This window comes from Cimex lectularius, unplaced genomic scaffold, assembly GCF_000648675.2.
Source record: "Cimex lectularius strain Harlan isolate CLEC.00 unplaced genomic scaffold, Clec_2.1 scaffold26, whole genome shotgun sequence".
NCBI classification, from domain to species: Eukaryota; Metazoa; Arthropoda; class Insecta; order Hemiptera; family Cimicidae; genus Cimex; species Cimex lectularius.
Genome location: NW_019392721.1, coordinates 1,840,361 through 1,861,344, shown reverse-complemented (window position 1 = coordinate 1,861,344; position 20,984 = coordinate 1,840,361). Strand labels below are relative to the sequence as shown.

At 33.6% G+C, this 20,984-nt stretch overlaps 2 protein-coding genes across 2 annotated transcripts in view; one reads left to right on the top strand and one right to left on the bottom strand.

Annotated features, from left to right (window-relative positions):
* Positions 1-20,984, top strand: part of LOC106664028 (acid sphingomyelinase-like phosphodiesterase 3a) — a 794,759-nt gene that overhangs the window by 63,051 nt on the left and 710,724 nt on the right. The window contains exon 2 of the mRNA XM_024226658.1: positions 19,193-19,221. The gene's annotated coding sequence lies outside the window, so the exon portion shown is untranslated. The remainder of the gene's footprint in view (positions 1-19,192; positions 19,222-20,984) is intronic.
* Positions 7,448-15,885, bottom strand: LOC106663982 (cytochrome P450 6B1-like). The gene is made up of 5 exons (XM_014389275.2): positions 15,750-15,885; positions 11,591-12,504; positions 11,306-11,524; positions 7,801-8,043; positions 7,448-7,733 (listed from the first exon to the last, which is right to left on the bottom strand). The coding sequence occupies exons 2-5, from the start codon at positions 12,498-12,500 to the stop codon at positions 7,561-7,563; spliced, it is 1,545 nt and encodes a 514-aa protein (XP_014244761.1). The 5' UTR covers positions 12,501-12,504; positions 15,750-15,885; the 3' UTR covers positions 7,448-7,560.

Sequence of the window (20,984 nt, the reverse complement as noted above, 5' to 3'; positions counted from 1 at the left end):
ATCCCGCTCGTGCCATTGACTTTTTTTATCTCAACTAAAAACCTTAATTAATTGTAATATATTAATTGGTCAAGCGGACCACGAAATTAGTGAAGTTAATTTGACTGTTTACAAAAACTAATCTTATAATCATCATCTAAGTACTCGAAACTGCATACTTAATTTTTTATGACAAATTTAACAACCATAAAGATGATTAAAACGACATTAGTATACTGCATCAAAATATTGGAATGCTTTAAAATTAAGCATATTGGCTCATCCTAGTCTCTGCAGTGAAAACAATGTTGCTGTTTTTTTTCTCATTTAAAATTTTAAAAACAGTCTACTTGCGAGATTTATGTGACTCACTATTTTGCAATTTTGAGGAAGAAGGGTATTTTTTTTTAATTTTTGAGCTGGAAAAAGCCGTGTTCTCAACTCTGGGTTCACCCGGTATTGCCAATTAGTGGTTCACTCAAAAACTTGCCTATTTTTCTACTGATTCCTTGTTGTTTCATATAAGAACATAAAAACTTGTTCACGGAAAACATAATTATGTAAATTGTTTTATGTTACACGATTTGACTTTCAAAGTAATATATAAATTCACTAGTTTTAGTGGTCCGCTTGACCAATTAATATCTTTCAATTAATTAAGGTTTTTAATTGAGATAAAAAAGTCAGTGTCAAGTGGTAGTGCAGCCGCGTATTTATTTAGCCGAAAATCGTGGGTTCGAATCCCGCTTGTGACAGTGACTTTTTTATCTCAACCAAAACCTTAATTAATTGAAAAGAATTTATTTGTTCAAGCGGACCACGAAACCTAATAAAATGTAATTTGGCAACAGTTCAACTGAATTTGGCATGGTGAGTAAAAATATTTTATAGTTTTCATGCCATAAAATGTTTTATAAGTTTACATTTGTAACAATTCTTGATTGCTACAAGGTTATTAGTAAAAATTTACATAATCAATATGTTAAATGACTTGTTAAACGCAAGACGAAAATCATATTAAAAATTATATAAATGCTCCGATACTACGCAATAAGATCACAGCGAATAAGGAGAAATTCCTGCATGGAATGTTATCAAAACTGTTCAATAATACGAAAATTGATAAATGGTGATGTTTATGGTAGAATAAAATTGTACACATACACTTCACAGAATACAAAATGTACATAGTATCCGTAAAAAAGACATGGGTTTGAAGTTCTTAAATAAATATAACGGTTTTTTATAACAAAAAAATTACGTATACTTTAGAGTTTTTTTACCCCTTTTGACACGAGTTTGGCTTCGACCTCTGTAAAAACGAACGAACAAAGTGTGCTGGCACTAAAAGAATCACTGGGGCGGAATGGTGGGTTACACGTATTCAACCTTGTGAAGGAGGGCATAGAACGAATCTAAAAAAGAAATTACTTTCTGGGTAAACAATTTACAAACAGATATGTAAATATAAATTAGTGAAAACTCTTACAATTATTATTTATGTTAAATATTTTAAATTAGTTTTTCATGTACTCACTTATGTTTTGTCATGTATGATAACTAATTTGTTAAGATTATAGGGTTGGAAAATAAAGTCGTAATTGAACCCTTTGCTTAATATTAAAAACTTTATGCTATATGTATTAAACCATGCCAATTATGATCATTAACGTCGAAAATAAAAGCGTCAAAAATGGCCGACTTTTATATTCAGACATTCTCAGTAGAAAGGAGATAATATTTTTTTTAAATTCATTTAAACCGGTCGGCTTTCGCTTTGTTTTTCCTACGAAAGGTTTCGATCGTTCTTCCAAGAGTACATTTTATTTTCATAATGGCGAATTTTATTCCTGGGGGAGAGGCCAAAACAAAGGAAGTCCATAACGTTTTTCGGAAGTTCCTTGTTTTCCATTTGACTTACGCGATTTTCCTTTCAGACTGTCTGTGTTTTATTGGTAGAAAACTGAATATGAGCTGTACTGTTTAAGCTCAATCCATAATTTTTACTCCCAGTAGCTAACATTACTCTCGAATGTAAAATATCTCTTAAAGAAAAAACATGTAGAGGAAAAAAATGATTCAATAGAAACTCTGCAATTTTGAAAATTAAAAAAATTAATTCATAGTGAGGCAAAATGTGAAAAATCCATGTTGCTCATAGATATGTGAATTCACTCAAGAATAAGAAAAACACAACCAAGTTCAATGGATACCAGAATTGAACGGATACCTAGATATATTTATCTCGGTAGAACTCATAAAATAAAAACTAACGGAATGACCGAAGGAAGACTAACGAAAGGGATTTACCTACTGCAGGAAGACAACAGTAGCACTATTTATAGAAAAACGGTACTCAAACAAGAAACGTCTTTTGACCACCCAACATTTCTTTACCACTTCCACCGATAAACAGGCAGCACACTGAATTCTCTGTTCACCTTAATGAAGTAAATTTGAAAGACATCGGCAGTGGACCAATATCGAAAATCAGCAAGCGCCCACCATTTTCATCGCCATGTCTTGGAGAAATGCCGACTTGACAATAGCCATTGACAAATCTTTAATATTAACAGTAGCCTACTTGAAGAGGAAATATATATAAGTGGGAAGTTTATGGGCCGACAACCAACTGAGGTCATCGCCGGCCCTCTGCGTTTTTTCCATCTTTTTCTTTTCTTTCGCGCATATTTTGTTTTAAACTGCAGCCATTTGAGCGTCTCGATCTGGTTACTGACTCTCTGGTTTCAAATATATACTACGTTGATATTCTAGAATGCTAGTCTTTCGTTAGTACCTCAGATTGTCAAATACAGAATAAAAACAAGAGATACAATACATATATATACATCATCACAAACATAGATGTCTGGTCACACAGAGTACTTGATATTCCTCGGGCGGGGTTATAAGCAACCCCTTTCTTTCACGCTAATAAATTACTTTTACTCTCCAGACGTCATACACTCACCCCAGAGTACTAGATATCCCTCGGGGTGGTGTTATAAGCAACCCCTACCTTTCATTCTAATAAATTACTTTTACTCTCCAGACGTCATACACTCACCCCAGAGTACTCGATATCCCTCGGGGTGGTGTTATAAGCAACCCCTTTCTTTCACGCTAATAAATTACTTTTACTCTCCAGACGTCATACACTCACCCCAGAGTACTCGATATCCCTCGGGGTGGTGTTATAAGCAACCCCTTTCTTTCACGCTAATAAATTACTTTTACTCTCCAGACGTCATACACTCACCCCAGAGTACTTGATATTCCTCGGGGCGGGGTTATAAGCAACCACTTTCTTTCACGCTAATGAATTACATTCATTCCGATAAATTAACACAAAACACAACACTCGATAGAAACATAGAGGTCTGGTCATTTTTACTCCCCCAGAGTACTCGATATTCCTCGGGGCGGGGTTGAACCCTCTCCACTGTCGCTAATAACTTACTTTTACTCTCTAGACGTCACACACTCACCCCAGAGTACTCGATATTCCTCCGGGCGGGGTTAAATCACCCCTTGCTTTCATGCTAATAAATTACATTCATTTCAATAAATCAACATAAAGTCAAACACAAACACAACACAAACACATAAAACTATATACATTTAAAAATCCCTATAGCCCTGAGGTACCGGAACAGCGATCTGTGCCCGCTGTCGTGCTTCAAGATTGCGCACAGGTCCGATGATATGCCAAAATATTGTCTATATACATGAAGGCTTCTGCACTTGAAGAGGTGCTCGACTGTTATTCTATCCCTACATAACGGGCACCTACACGGTCGCTTTCCGGCCAGATGGTGCTCGTGCGTTATTCTCGTATGACCTATGCGTGGTCTTGTTAGTATGGCCTTTTCCCTTTTCGAACCGTTCTCCGTGGACCAGGGACCGACTTCTTTCTTAACCTGCCACAGTTTAGCAGGGTTAATTCTATTTTTTCGAGCCCAGCGGTTTTCCCATTCTTTTTTTACTGAGTTTGAAATAAGTAGTTTTAGGTCCGCTGGGCTTTTGAGGAGGAAAGTCCGCCGAATGGTAGAAATCCCTCCGTCCTAAACTCTTCCAGGTTTATTTTGGGTGTGGAGGTATTATATCTTCATTATGCCTAGAGTCAACCTAATAAATGCTGATGTGATCGAGCTAAGCATCAAGACCTTCTTCTACCTCAGATCCTCTCGGGACTCCGAACTAGATACATACTTCAATAGAACTTATTGTGGGTCCTTTAAGGAATGGATATATTCCGTCTTTTAAGGTTTGATTAACCCCCTTGAGGTCGGTGATCTGCCTCAAAATCAAAGGAATTTTGATTTGAAATAAAATATGAACACAATTGCAGAGGGACATCTCTATTTTGTTTCTTTTGAAACAAAAATGTATTTCCTTATGAATCAAGATACGTTATATAAAAAATATAAAACAAAACATGAATCTTTGCTTACAAACTAACAATAAAAGAATAATTAGATATTATGGGAATAATATGGGCCTGAGGTTCAAAATTAAAATAATCAACCTTGATAACCAACCAAAATGGAAAATACCAAACAAAAAAGCCATAAATGAAAATGGGCCACACAACAGAAATAATTTATATTAATAAAAATTTGACTGGCTTTCAGCTGGATTTTTTCTTATTGTTTTTCTTCCAATGCCTAGGCTAGACTGAACTATCCGTTGTCGCTTTCCTGCCTCCAGCATGGAGAGGAAAGCCTGGACATAATTTGTTTTTATAAACTTTTGTATTGAATGTGTAAAAGTTTGTAAATTTATGTTAAATGTGTTTTTTAAAACGTTAGTTTCTCGCATCGAAACTATAACTTAAGTCTGGTCACATTCACTTTCCCAGAGTAGTCGAACCTACTCCATTCTCGCTAATAACTTTAACTCTCCAAGCGTCATACACTCACCCCGAAGTACTAAATATTCCTCGATGGGGGGTTATAAGCAACCCCTTCCTTTCACGCTAATAAATTACATTCATTTGAATAAATTAACACAAACACAACACAGATATTAACACAAAATACACTCAGACGCATGTGCCGAGGTGTTACGTATCATGAACATTTTCTCTTGCGGAGAGTCAGTAGTCAGTTTATGTGGCATGGCAGATCTGGATCGGGGAATCGTCTTTGAAATCTTTTCTTCCTTTCCAAATCCAGTATCGTGAAATCATTTTTCATTGTCATCCGGCTTTTGTTGTCGCTTCCGTTCTTTTCTTTTCGTATTCTTCTTCTTCTTTTTTTTTGTACTCCGACTCAAATGGTTGCATTGTCCACACTTGGGTGTGTTGGGTGACACTGCTTTCTTTACCAACTCCAACGGATCTTGAGAAAATAACGCCAAGCTTGGCTTATGTCCCCGACGTCACCGGATATCGATGACGTTTTGATTATTACTTTCTGTAGCAGTTAAGTTTCAGGTCAGACAGCGTTCGTACCCTAGTAGTATCTCCCCCTTCCTTAAACCTTAAACTATAGAAAAAAAAGAAATTATTGCAGGGGAAGAGTTGTTACAGAAATGAAAGTTAAGGTTACTAAGGGGTTACAATGTTACGGGTGGTTACCTGTTACGGGAGGGGTACATGGGCGCAGTTTAACCTCTTACCTGGAGGAATATGGCATAATAACTTAGAAGTATGAACGGTTCAATCATAAATAACATTATGCTTAAGTCCAATAGAGTTCGTGGTCCGATTGACCAAATAACATTTTTCAATTAATTAAGATTTATTTGAGGTATTGGCCGAGATAAAAAAAGTCAGTGTCACGAGCAGGATTCGAACACAGACCTTCGCCTAGATACGCCGCTGCTCTACCACTTGAGCTATCGTGACTTACCTTCACGATTCAGATGGGACTTACCTTCAGATGGGAATTTGGTGTCCGAATGAATTGAAGTCACGATAGCTTAAGTAGTAGAACAGCGGCGTATTTAGCCGAAGGTCGTGGGTTCGAATATCGCTCGTGACACTGAGTTTTTATCTCAACCAATACCTTCCATAAATATCAATATGCTTGATCTTACTATGTTAGCTATTATGTTTAAGTGTTACTATAAAATCTCTTTTTCGATCAAGAAAAACGGAATGGCGTGCAAAATCACCATTGCCTGGGAGTTGATTAGAAATTTTATCTTCGTCTCATTCCTTTAATTTTTCCTCAGAGGGACAGTAAGTTTTAATCGGTTTAGCCAAGTTTTAAGATGATCGAATGCGATTACACCATAGTAGAGATCAAATGGTTTTTTTATTCGATCCGCTCAGAATAATTATTTATATTAGTCGAAGAAGAAATATGGCGGTTATTTTGCCGCAAACTTAAACGCAATCTACGTTTAGAATAACATAAGGAAATTTTACGAGTTGTATTTTTTATTTTATCTCACTGAGATAAGTTTCTGATAAGTAGCTATGCAGTTGTATTGCGTTTTCTCTAGTTTAAATTATTACTTAAACGCCTCCACCCAACACAGACTCCCTGACCTTAATAACAAACCGTCACTATGACATACATTGTGTAAGCTTTCTCCTCTCATTGTCAACATTATCGACCTTACCAACAAATTACTGAGATGAAACAGTACTTGATGTGTCGCAGGTTTAACAAATAATGAGCACTGATTACTGTTAATGAAGAGCATTTAATATATGCAACTTTGAAACTGTGCTTGAATCATCACGGTAATAAGCATGTTACGCTAACCCACATAAGTAAACAAGCCTCGTGTAAAGCTTATTAAAATTAGTTATTCAGATATCGTGAGATGCGGTCGGGTAGGTGTAGGTTTCAGAAAAACATTTTCTTTATCGTGCCAACGTTTCGATCTTTTATTGAGATCATCTTCAGGGCCTGGGATTTACAAACAATGTTTACATTTAACAAATACATTTAGGATGTGGAAAAGTGAATTTATACAATGAAAAATATATTTTATATTCAAACAAAGTATTTCTACTCACTCAAAGTGTTTGTCTTCTGTGTAATTGTGCCATCCTTGTGTGTCGTGTTGAGAGCGCCAGTGAGATTTTGCTGTTTTATGTTTGTATATGTTTGGTTTTGAAGGGGTGGGGAAGGAAGTCGGTATATAAAAGACAATTTTGTGTTAGGCGTCGGCTTCTTTGAAGTGAACCCCAAGTTAATTTCGGCTAGTAATCGCGGGGTGGGAATATCATAAACTTCTCATGTAGCTGGGAAATGACACTAACTTTGTAATTGAAAAAAAGATTCCAGAGTGTTATTGTACAGTTCGATTCTAGAGCTTATTTTAAGCAAAGTGTTGAAAGACAGGGGAAGATATATAGATAGATAGGGGGAGAGAGTGATTACACGCTTACGTCCAAGAGAAAGAAGAGAGAGAGACAGAGAGAGAAAGAGTAAAAGAGAGATAATCTTGACAAACAAAATAGTTTATTTTCAAATTGTGCTTTGTAAGGCTAAAAGGTAGCAAAAAATTGTATTTTATTGGTATCTTTTATTGTCAACTACATTAAATATAACTGTCGCATTATTAACTTACACCAAAAGCTTTTAAAGTAATAGAAAAAATGTATTTACATTAACTTTGCTATTGAGTAATCGTTATTTTCGACATTTTAAGATATCCACGACAAGGGCATAAGAAAAGCCCTTTTCTTTTCATCTCTATAGGATATTTAGCTTTTTCTCCTGGTGATATGGAAAATTGCTCCAGGATTTTCGCCAATCCCAGTTTGATTTCCATCATGGCAAACCTCATTCCTTAAAATAAAATCATTTATTTATGAGAGAAAAAAAAATCAATTTATTCAGTGAAGCATGAAACTACCTATGCACAATCTCGGACCCTCTCCGAAGGGTAAATACGCTAAATTCTTAATTGACTCGTTCGGTCTGAATCTGTCCGGATCGAATTTTTCCGGGTTCGGGAAGTAAGCTGGGTCGTTTTGAATTCCCTGGAGTGATACGAAGATTTGCGTCCCATTTTCTATAGTTAAACGATCATTGACGACATAATCTTTGACGCAGTATCTCATCAAGAATGGTACCACCGGATATTTTCTGAGTGTTTCTGAAAAAAAAAAATGATTCAAGATCTTTGGCAAAAGAATTTTAATTTTTTACATATATTCAAATAAATTATGAGATTTGTAGAGAGTATATATTTATTAATATGTACTGAGATGCAAAAAAAAGTTGCCACCCTCGTTTTTTCCCACAGAAAATACTTGAAATCGTTGTAATTATTATTTTTTGTTGTTTCCGGATATTTTTAAAGAAAAATATAAGATATAGCTAAGTAAAAAAATTAAAATTAGTAAAAAATTTGACCAAAAATTAATTAAAGTTTTTAGTTAAGATAAAAAAGTCAGTGTCACGAGCGGGATTCGAACTCACGATCTTTGGCTAGATACTCCGCTGCTCTACCACTTGAGCTATCGTGACTTCGATCTACTCGGACACTAACTTCCCATCTCAACCCCACCTTTTGAATTTTCCTTCCTTTTTGGCATTTTTCAAATGTCGTGTGATCTATTTGATTCTCGGCGACCAATGAAATGGCTACGGAGAGCTTTAGTGAAGGTATACTTCATTTTAACTTACTAAATTTACTAGTTTTCTTGGTTCCCTTGACCTTAATTAATTGAAAGATATTAATTGGTCAAGCGGACCACGAAAACTAGTGATTTTACCAAAAATGTTGCTATGGAAAGAATTAAGTACGGAGTATTAAATCCTCTTGCGTTGACCATTGCTTCCTTTCAGCGTGGCTCAGATTTTAAGAGGTTTTAATGTAATTTTGCGGAAAATTTTCATGGCATTCAAAATTATTATTATTTAATTAAATATTTTCATACTCTTCTAACAGCTTCATTCTTATTTCCTGCAAATTCTCCGGCATCACGGAGCTTTTAAAGTTTTTGACAACTCGTGTTCGATAGGGTTTATGTCGGGACTGCATGGCCCATACATTGAATTGAAGCCTGTTCCAAGTACGATCCTGGCTGTACAGGGCCTTGTATTGTCATGTATAAAAATAAAACAGCCAATTAGTGGAATGCAAGGAACATATCTTCAATGCTTCGCGTAGCGGTTAGGGAACTGTCGTTGAAATCAGATGAAGACCTTTCACAGAAATGCTTGCCCAAACCATAACACTACCTCCTCAATAGTTTCTCCTGAACGAAAATATTGCGGGGATTTATCGCTCTCCTGGACTTCTCCCAACCCTCAGAAGACCTCATAAAAACTTTGACTTTAAGAAAACAGACTAATTTAGCCCATTCTTACTCAGACTAATTGGTGTGATTCGTTCTAAATTTTAATCGAGTTATTCTGTGCCTTGTTAGAAGTACTTGACCAGTAGCAGGACTCGCACGTAATCCAGCTTCAGAAAGTCTTCGCCTTACAGTGCGTAACCTGATTGACGACATTGAACAACTCGTTGAAGGACCTGCATAATCTCAACAGCAGTAGAATATCGATTACAAAGTACATTCGATACAATAAAACTTTTTGAGATGTGACCCGTTGGCGACATACTTTCTTGTGTAACCTCCAGTATCTTACCGATGGAAGACCTTTCGGACAGTTGTTCTGGGAAGGTTAAGCACCCTCGGCAGATAGGCTTGACTACTTCCATCTTCAAACAATGCTACGATTCTAGACGATCACATAAAACCTGGTGTAGTGCTGAACGGCAGGGGAAAGGTAGAGATAGATAGATAGAGAGAGAGAGAGAGAGAAAACAAAGAGAGAGAGAAAAAAGAGAGAGAGAGAAAGAGAGAGAGAGAAAAAAAGAGAGACAGAAAATAGAGAAAGAGAGAGAGCGAAAGAGAAAGAGAGAGAGAAAGGGAGAGAGAAAGGGAGAGAGAAAGATAAACTTGACAAACAAAATACTTTGGTATTTCTAATTTGCTTTCTTAGGCTAAAAGATAGTAAAAAATTGTATTTTGTTGGAATCTTTTATTGTAATAGCCGAACACTTAAAACCATTATTCAAACAAATCTGCAACTTAAAAACGATACGACTAAAAAAAACTGAACCACCGCGATATTAGAAAGAAGCCTTAGAAAGAAACCAACAAACAACAGATTGATTTAAAGAGATTTAAGGATTTATTGACAAAATCCATTTGTAAACACAAGAAGGAGTTTTATCTGTGTTTTATTTGCATCTAATCTTTTAAAATGGGCCAAATATTGTTGTAAGATTCAGGATAGTCTAAGAGAAAATAAAAAAAATGTCAACGGTGGCCACTTAGTTTTCCATCTCAGTGTAGATACATATATATATTTTTTTATATTTATAATATGATAAATAGATCCAAAAGAAGAACTAAACATGGGTTTAAGATACAAAGGATGCCAATTCCGCCGTTTATTAATTCAAATTTTTGGTGTCCTTTTTTTCAAATAACACAATCTATTAGAAAAGTGTGGCGTTTAGTGACCGTTAGCCAATGATTATTTGGAGATCGTGAGTTGCGGTCTGGAGTGGTTTTAGAAGAATGTTTTCTTTATCATGCCAATGTTTCGATCTTTATTGAGATCATCTTCAGGGCTTGGGATTTACAAACATTGTTTGAATTTTACTAATACATGTAGGTTGTGAAGAACAAAGAATGAATTTATACAATGCTAGAAACTTTAGATAAAAAAATGAATTTATACAATGCTAAATTTTTTTAGATTTAATCAGAGTGTATGTACTCACTCAAACTGAATCTAAAATTTTCTAGCATTGTATAAATTCATTTATTTAATGTAACATTTTCTAGCATTGTATAAGTTCATTTTTTAATCTAAAATTTTCTAGCATTGTATAAATTCATTTTTTTATCTAAAATTTTCTAGCATTGTATAAATTCATTTTTTATCTAAAATTTTCTAGCATTGTATAAATTAATTTTTTTTATCTAAAATTTTCTAGCATTGGATAAGTTCATTTTTTATCTAAAATTTTCTAGCATTGTATAAATTCATTTTTTTTATCTAAAATTTTCTAGCATTGGATAAATTCATTTTTTTATCTAACATTTTCTAGCGTTATATAAATTCATTTTTTCCACATTCTACACGTATTTGTAAAATTCAAACAATGTTTATAAATCCCAGGCCTGAAGATGATCTCAATGAAGGTCGAAACGTTGGCACGGTAAATAAAATATTTTTCTAAAACCTACCTCACACGAGATCGCACCTCACGATCTCCAAATAACTATTAGAAAATTATAACCAATGTTCTTACCAAATTATTGCTATTGTAGAATTACAATAGAAAAAATAACTTAGACAGAAATATAATATAAAATATATGCTTTAGATTTTACCTTGTATGCACTGTTCTAAGTAAACCATTTCTTTTAATGAATTGTAAACGTAGCCTCCATATTTTGCCTTGACTTCTTTTATTTCTTTTCGAAGTTTAACCTGAATGTCTTCGCATCGAGCCACTTCAATCAGGAACATCAGCATTGTGTTGTAAATCGGTTCGAAACCGCCTGTCAGGAATTGAAAAGCCTGAGCGCTCAGAATGTCATCTGTAACCTCTGAAAATATGAATAATTTGTGTTTAATTGACAACAATAAACAAACGAGGTATATGTTATAATTACCAACGTTTTCGATGTGTACATCTTCGGTTTTTAAGTAATCATCGTCTGGGTCTTTTACTTTCACTTCGAGGTTTCCAGATTCTTTTAAATTTAAAAGAAGCTGTACATAATCATTTCGATGGGTGTTGTTTGCTTTTCTTTGTTCGAATGTTTGCTTTATGATATCTTTAAAAAACTCTTCCATTTTTCGTTCTACAATCTTCAAGTTTAACATTTTTGTTAATCGTGGAAATTTTGACAAGATGGAATATATAAACAACCTAATCGTCGACGAATCGAAAAGTTGTGAAAATGTTTTTTTGTATTTCTCTCTTAGTTCTTTATTTCTGAGTTCAATTCCGAATATGACGGAAGCCGAAACATCCATGGCGTATGTCATGATGTCGTCTCTGATATCATAATCAGGATTTTCACATGTTTTTCCGATATTATGCAACAAAGCGTCGCAACACGGCTCCATCTCGACGAACATAGATTTCAGCTTACCGGTGGTAAACGTGGGTGACAGTTTTGCCCGAAACCCTCTCCATTCGTTGCCCGTCAGGCTGAACAGTCCTAAATTAATCAATGTGCCTTTGTCAGATTTATACTCTCCATGATCAACAAAATATTGGAAATCGTTAATCGCGATTTTTTTTACAAACTCCGGATCTCTTGCCATTAGCATGGTCTTGTTGAGATTTTCCACAGCCACGAATTTATGGTTCGGGAATTCTTTGTATTGGTTGTACCAAGTTTCGAGTATAGGCTGATTTTTAATTAGCTGAAGAAGTCCACTCAAAAAGTATTCTGCTTTACAAAAACCCACTTCTTTTTCTTTCCAATACAGTTCTTTTCTTTTTAACCTGATGTATCGATAGACAAGCATGGATAACATGATTGCCACCAAAGTCCATGTTATCGCCTCCATGATTCTACAAAAGTAAAAACCAAATTATTACAAATTAAATCGCTTATTGAAGTAATATTTTTTTTTTTTGAGGGTTGGCAACAGCAGAGGTTATATCAACCCTCCGGGTGCCGGTGTTTTGGAAAAAAAAGCCCATTTGTAAGTACATCGGGTTCGAATTCAGGGCCGATGGATTCGAACCCGGGACCTTTACCTTACCGTGAGTGTCAACGCCTAAACCGTTGCGGCCACCAACGCCCCTAAATTATTTATTTCACACAGTTCCTCACTAAAGATGGCGTGAAGCCAAAACTTCTATAAGTGAAACGTCAACAAACGAGAGTAGACAGAGTCACAAAAGTGATCAGTTAAGATCTGTATTTTCCTATCGCACCATAAAAAGCACCATTCACTTTTAGAATAAAATTAAGGGCTCAAAAAAAATTCTAGAGTTATTATTAATCCCATTGTATTTAGGTCTGATTGACCAAATTGAAAAATGGCAAAAGGAGGGAAAATTCGAAAGTTTGTAAGTGATGAGGAGTTGGTGTCCGAGTGGATCGAACTTTTTCATTTCAACCAAAACATTACATAAAACCGTTGGTTATTATTAATGTTGAAGTTAGTTCAGTGTTTTTAAATATTGATATTAAACTTTCAAGAAATAGGTAGGTTGAAAACTAAACCTCAAACAAAATTTCGTTTTTATTCAAGCAATTATTCTGTATTTCTGTATAAATAAAAAAGCAAAGTTTTTGGCAAGACTGTTGTAATACTGAACTGTTGTAATAAATTTATTAATTTATTGCTTTTTGTATTAAATTTATACAGTTTATAAAAAAAACAGCAAACACTTTTTATAGCTCTTTCCATATTTGTCAATTGTTTTCTTTTCTATACAAGGTGTGCTGTTTAGATAGCCCGGATGAATTTCTACTGAACAGATAACGTTATCGAAAACCGAAAAATACGTGTTTAATATTTTTTAGTTTGGTTTTAATTATTTTACGGCTTTTTGAAAATCTGTCAAGAATCATCACACTTTTCACTTTGGAATTTTAAATGAGGACGTATACTTTTTACAATTGGTCAAAGAATAAACAAAGTTACGTCACAAAGTGTGAAACAATGCCCTTTTTAACAACAAGCCCAGATTTTTTTAATTAAAACTAGCAGACAAATTACTTGTTAAAAATAATACAAAATATACACGAAATTAAGATATATCTTTTGACATTTTGTTCCATACGTTTTCTATTCTTTGATCAATTTAAAATCTGATTGCACCATCGTTTCTGTGTGTATTTAAAATAATGCGAAAAAGATATATGCTCTTATTTACTTCAAAGTTGACTTGCTTTGAAGTATCATGAAAACAAACATTAAAAAGCAGTAACATTTTAAAAATAGACTAAAAAATATTACGTACATATTTTTTTTTGTTAACGGTTATCTGTTGAAGAGAAATTCCTGGCCATTGAAAAATGACACCCTATACAAAAACCAGATAATGTGATTTTATTTTCTGCAGTTGCAAACCCTCGTAAAACTTAATAATCAGCGTATTATTTAAACTCTAGGAAATATTTTATCATAATTTTTGTTTGTTGTAAAAACCTTTGTATGATGATTATTATTTGTTTTGTGTCTGATCATTTTTTCAGTTTTACGAATCGTTTAATTTTTATTATTGGTAGGCTTTTTAACGTGTTTTAAAAAAATATTGCTTAAATATAAAACGTTTCGAAATTCTTTTTGCATTCTGAAATACAGTGTATTATTCCTGGAAATTTATTATTTTTACTTATTGTTAATTTTATTAGTAATATTTACTTTTACTGTTGAAAATAGGGCAATTGAAGCGTGGTATGCAAAATGGTATAAATGCCTTTTCGTGGTTAGCAAGGACGCAACAACACTAGTCCTGTTACTACAAAAATTAACTTTTCCGCTTGTCAGATTTTTTTCAGTCAGATAATATGGTGAATACAATATGGTTACTTTTTGGCCAATTTTAATAATTCTAATTGAAGAAACAAAATTTGAAAGCAGAAATTGTGTAACTATTTAAATAAATTGTTTAGAAACAATGTTTTATAAATATTCATAAAAACTAGAAAAAAAGGTAAATTTCTAACATGGATAGCCGTTTTTGTATTTTATATCATTAGTATGCCATTAAATCATGGTTTCTAAAAATTACAAAAATATTGTGAAATTAATTGTAAGAGTTGCAAAATGGAATAAATTAGTGAAACGAATAATTTAGGAAACAAGATTAAATGGCGTATCAATGATATAAAATTAAAAAAAGAAAATCATCCTATCTTTTCATAGTAAATATAAAAAACACCACATTTTTGGTTTAGACAATAAAAAATGTTCCACAGAAAAAAACAGATATAGACAAAAGAAGAATTTTCTATGAGGAAATTAAAAAAAACCTTGCCAATTTTTTACGTTTTAGAACGAACTTGCAAATAATGCAAAAAGAAAGAAAATAATGAAAAAATTAAATATTAAAAAATAACAGTAGTAAATGACGTAATTAAAAAATAATAAACAGACACCACATAAAACAGTTGCAAAATTCTAACTTTAAAAATGTTTAAATATTAATAATAAAATAATGATAAAATGTATCATTAATAATGTTAAAATTAAAAAATAATGATAAAATTAAAAAATAAGATTAAGTAAAAATAAAATATTTTTTTCTGGAAATAAAACATTTGTACTTCAGAATATCACCTGATGCCGAAACGTAAATTCAGAAAATATTAAAAAAAAAAATTAAAAAAGACCTAAAAATAACAAATATTTTACTTCATATTAATTTACTTAACAAATTAATTGGTCAAGCGGACCCCGAAAATTAGTGAATTTAACGAAGTGTTGTGAAAGTTATTAACTGTTCCTAAAAAAATTATGAGGAAAATTAACTCACAACTCGACAACATGTTTAGAAAATTCTTCTTTTCCAAAATACATATATAAATTATATGGTGATAACGGAATGCCCCTTGGAAGGTGCAACACTCTGACAATAAAATTTATTAAAAAAATTCAGGTAGGCAACTTGCATAAAATGCAATCGAAATTCGATATAAACAATAATCTTTGCATTTACATAAATTGTATATAAATATAGATGATAATCAATACTTTACTTATTTCAATGTAAAATTTGTATTATTCTGAAGTAGAGAGTGTCATTTGCTGAAATGGCATGTAAATGATTGTTTTTCATTAATTACGTTCTCTACATACCTGATCAATGTTGATGTCCAATTACAATTGATACATAACAGTGGAAACTGGCACAATTTACGGAAGACCTATATAATAATATTCCTTCGTTGTTGAACAATAGAGACTAGCCCGTTTGTTTCGGTTTCGAATGTAGGAGAGGACGTTGGAAGGGAGAATTTCAAGGATGACTCTAAGGATGACATCTTTTCAAAATTAAACTTTTATAACCTAGGGTGACTGCACAGATTTATCAGCGTACGTGAATCATCTCAACTAGTGCTCAAACCGTGTCCATAAATTATTAAAGCCAATTTTTAATTCAAGAAGTAAACACACTTCTCGTAAAGTTCGATGTTTAATTTTCTAGTCAGATTAGTAAAAATGATATTAGAAAACTTGATAATTTGTTAAATTGTCAACAACAAGTAGTTCGTTACGGATAATATCCGCCTGCCGTATGTCGTTAAGAAGAAAAAGAAGAGATAAATAAAATAATAATAAAAACAATAATGATTATTTATGTTTAGAAAAACATGTTTTTTTATCGTGCCTACGCTTCGATCTTTAATGAGATCATCTTCAGTGCCTGGGATTTATAAACATTGTTTAAATTATACAAATGCATGTAAGTTGTGAATATGAATTTATACAATGATGTATAAATAGAAATTTTAGGTTTAATCAAAGTTTTTGAACTCACTCAAAGTGTGTGTTTTCTTTGTAGATGTGTCAGGATTGTGTGTCCTTTTCAGAGTGTTAGTGAAATATTAATTTTTTATATGTTTGATTTGAAGGAGTGGAGAAGGAAGTAGGGATAGAAATCCATTTTTCTATGAGGAGTCGGCTTTTTTGAGGTGAAAGGGACCGAAAATGTAAAAAAGGGTTATGGTTTGTCGTTCGGGCGTAGTTAGCCTTTCAGGATTATTATTGACGGGATTTTTAGGGAAAGGAGAGAAAAATATTTGGGGATTTGGACTATATAGATTTGTTTTATGTGGAAATGGTGAATGATTGAGTGAGTGCGGTGTTCAATCCTTTTTTAACAAACGATATTTCTTACTTGTAGTAAGTTGTTTTTCAACGATCCGGATTTCGAGCCCTTAGCTAATAATCAGGTCGAAAGACGCTTTTGCGAATAATGTCGAGAGCGTAGTTGTAGAAATCCTTCAACCTGATGATGTGCTAAGGGCTCGAAATCGGGATCGTTGGAAAACAACTTTCTGTGAGTAGAATCCATCTCTTTTAAAAAGGGATTGTGAGATATGTGGAGTGTCATAATTGTTTTATATGTTTTGTGTGTTATATGTATGTTATTTATGTTGAATATGATTTATGATATTAGCGTAGCTGCGGCTGAGTTTACATGTGTCTGTTCTATAATTGATGCTGCGTTCATGCCTGTTGATGAAAACCATTTCTAAAAAGTTACGTTTATGCTTGTTCTGTTTTTTATATTTTTGAATTGTTGAAATCGAAATTGTGCTAGTGTTTAACATGGTGAGTAGCCAGTGCTGTAGGGTTTTGTTTGGGTTTTTTGCAATCATAGATATGTTGTTTTAGGCCCTGAAGATGATCTCAATAAAGATCGAAACGTTAGCACGATAAAAAAAAATGTCCCGCATCTCGCGATCTCTAAATAATCATTAATTAACGGTCACTAAATGCTACAGAATAATAATAATAATGAAGAAACATAACTTAATTATTTTTTACTTTTTTTACGAGGGTTCGCAACAGCAGAGGTCATATCAACCCTCGGGGTTTTTGGTGGTGTTTTTTGAAAAAAAAAGCCCATTTGTAAGTATGTCGCGTTCGAATGCAGGGCCGCTGGATTCGAACCCGGGACCTTTACCTTACAGTGATGAGCGCCGTATCACCGCCTAAACCGTTGCGGCCGCCGATGCCCCCAAGTGGAGTAATTACCTTATTATTTAAGGTTATTAGTAATTAATTCCCATAAAAGCTCATATCTATATGCGTATGACAGCTTGAATAGTTTAGGGATGGTTATGGATGGTAATGGGGGGGGGGAGAAAAATAAAGAGAGTAAGAAACAGCCAAAATGAAGAATGAAATGATGATTGAAAGAGAAAAATTCGAAAAAGTTCATCTATTAACAAAAGAAATAAACCAAAAAATTAATCTAATTGGAAAACATATTAATTTGGAAGGAATAACTTAAGCATTCAAAAAATTATTTAAATATCCATAAAAACCTTAAATTTAGTAGGTGAAGAGAAGCTAAATTAACTCTCATCAAAAATAGAAAATAATAGGGAGTAAGAAACAGCCAGAATATTGAAAGATAATTCAAAAAAGTCCATCTATTAACAAAAGAAATAAACCAAAAATATTAATCGAATTGGAACGCACATTACTTTGGAAGAAATAACTTAAGCATTAAAAATGCCGGTATTTTTGAAAAAAAAGAAGCCCATTTGTAAGTTTGTCGGGTTCGAATCCAGGGCCGCTGGATTCGAACCCGGGACCTTTACCATACAGTGATGAGCGCCGTGCCAACGCGTTGCGGTCACCGACGCCCCCCGTTCTACTAAGAAGAAACTAGACAAAACATAAAAGTTTACATATCAACGGAGTTTTTAAAAAAAAGTTCTAAAAAATATGGGGGAACAGAAGTTTAACTTTATTTATCTATCTTCATGCTCATACCTATTAACATACCTGTATTTCAATCTGTCTGTTCGTTTATCTATTCATATGCGTAATTATTTTATTTGTTTCTTTATTTCTTATTTCTTTCATGTTCTTTCAAGTGTGTTTATAATTTTTTAATTTCTTTAACTTTGTTCATTTTAATTCAGTAAATACTCTCATAACAAAAACTCATATATGTCACGATATATCATCAAGCAATATCAACTACGATTTAACGAAACAATTTAATTTGTAGGGGGAAGGCGGTCCAGGTTCTCATGAAAAAAATGAATATATATTATATCAAAAGCAATTTCGAAGGAAGGATTGAAATCTTTTGAAATCGAAGTTGAACCAGTAGATTAAAAAACATCAAGTCGACAAGTCCGAACACCCAATCATTTTTATTTTCAATGAGTTTGATATTATAATTTGAAACGTATTTTCATATGAACGAGACCAATTGAAAGTTGTAGAAATTTAATTTTTTAAAGCCTTTAGTTTAAACTGTTTATCACATTATTCGGAAAGCTTTTCATTTATATAGTAAGCATCTTCAGCCCTTATCCTATACATAATTTAATAGAGTGCCAAATATATCAATTTTGAAAATTTGTGTACTAATGTTTACCTAATCTTATACTTTACATCATCTAATGAATTGAATGAAATAATTACATTTACGTAAAATTATATTGATAAATGATTCCTAAATGGAGAGACAGGAGTATTAAATAAATTGCAATATCAAAAAACCAACAAAAACCAAATACGATTTATTAATTTTTTTAAATTTTTTGTTTCAGGGGTATAGCGACCTTCAGCCTCATCCCAGGTGAGTGATAATCCATTTATGATTTTGGGTACTCATTCCGTAAGACAGGACACTTCTTCCAACATTCTGGTCCTTGATCCACTTTAGTCTGATCGTCAAAGATTCTTCTGTTTCTTACCCCCCCCTTGTTATGTTGTTTTCTCCGTCGTGGAGAGCGATCAAGGATGATGTAATTTAGAAAAAAACCTTTTTCATTTTTTTTTGCGCCGATGTTTCGAATGTCATCTTCAGGGCATAAAGTGAGTGTAGTGCTATTATTGTGTCATATTGTTCTTATTTTAGTTAATTCAACCCAACAATTTCACACAAAACCAATACGACACCACAAGAATTTGCACCACATATTATGCCCCGAAGATGACCCGAATAAATGTCGAAACGTCGGCAAAAAAATTAAAAAGGTGTTTTTCTACGCTCTCTCAATCTTGACCGCACCTCACGGATCCAACATTTTACAGCACAAGGTAATGTTGATAGTATAATCAAATAGAAAATTCTTTGTAACAAAAAAATTTATTTGGAAATATTTTTTATTCATTTTAATTCGTTTAGTCGTCCATGTTTTTTTATATTTTGCTTTTGCTTTATTCACCTGCAACGATATAGCAAACCAAACCTTTTATTTCGCTAAACCCTATCTGCACCAACTTAAACGTTCTGACTCCTTATGTGCCCTCCAGGCCTTGGAAGATCCGTTTTCCTACTGCCCCATCGTACAAGGTATCTTTTTTTTTTTACGAGGGATCGCAACAGCAAAGGGCATATAAACCCTCAGGGTGCTGGTGTTTTTGAAAAAATGAATAAAATGAATGCAGGGCCGCTGGATTCGAACCCGGGACCTTTCCCTTTCAGTGATGAGCGCCGTGTCAAAGTCTAAACCGTTGCGGCCACTGACGCACCCTCCAAGGTATCTTTATGTATCCTCTTTTTCGACGGAACATAAAAGTTCTTTGGAGTCAGTTCCTGGGCACTCTGGCATAATAGGAAATGAATTAGCTGACAAGGCTTCCAAGGAAGCCATGAAAAACGGGTTAGAAATCAGAGAAACATCCAGGGAGGATATGACTTACTATTTAAGAACGCTAGTAGGCCATAAGTGGGAATACTTCTGATCCGACGTTCCGAGGGAAATAAAGCTTCCAATTCACGATAGACCAGCAGTGTATTGACCGGAAGGTCGTGGGTTTGAATCCCGCTCGTGACACTACATTTCATCCCAACCAAAACCTTAGATAAAAATAATAATTAGTTAAAATTTTAAAATAATTTATGAGACAAAATTTCAAGTAGGAAAGAATTGACAATTTCAGTGTCAAAATTAAATTCTTATCAAATTAACAATAGGTACTTATTTCAGGAAAATTTGATTGGCGGCCATAATTATTTGACATACATTCGCACACACGCATTTTTTTTCAATTCACGCAAATTTCGAGCTAGTCAACTTTGCTCTATCCTGCGACGGACTTCGGTTACCTAAACTTACCTTAAGTCCGGGAAATGGCTCGCAGTTTCCAAAGCCCACGTACAGCGAAATCGGCAGAGTGCGCTGTGATGAAAGCATGGGGGAAATTAAAATAAAGAAAAGTAAAATGAAAAGCCAAAGCAAAACAAAACCTTCTTGACCAAAAATAAATTTATTACTTCAATGGTAAAATTTATACAAACTAAAAATAAATAGGCCTCAAACTTTCTTGTGGCAATTAATAATTAATAATTGAGCGAACGGAGGAGCTTAATCGGTGGAGACAAAAAGCACTTAC

Excerpts from the sequence above, each read along its gene's own strand:
- LOC106663982 (XM_014389275.2), bottom strand. The coding sequence starts at position 12,500 with ATGGAGGCGATAACATGGACTTTGGTGGCAATCATGTTATCCATGCTT. Across the intron at positions 11,525-11,590 it reads TGTACACATCGAAAACGTTG|AGGTTACAGATGACATTCTG; the intron begins GTAATTATAACA and ends TCATATTTTCAG. Across the intron at positions 8,044-11,305 it reads CTTAGAACAGTGCATACAAG|AAACACTCAGAAAATATCCG; the intron begins GTAAAATCTAAA and ends TTTTTTTTTCAG.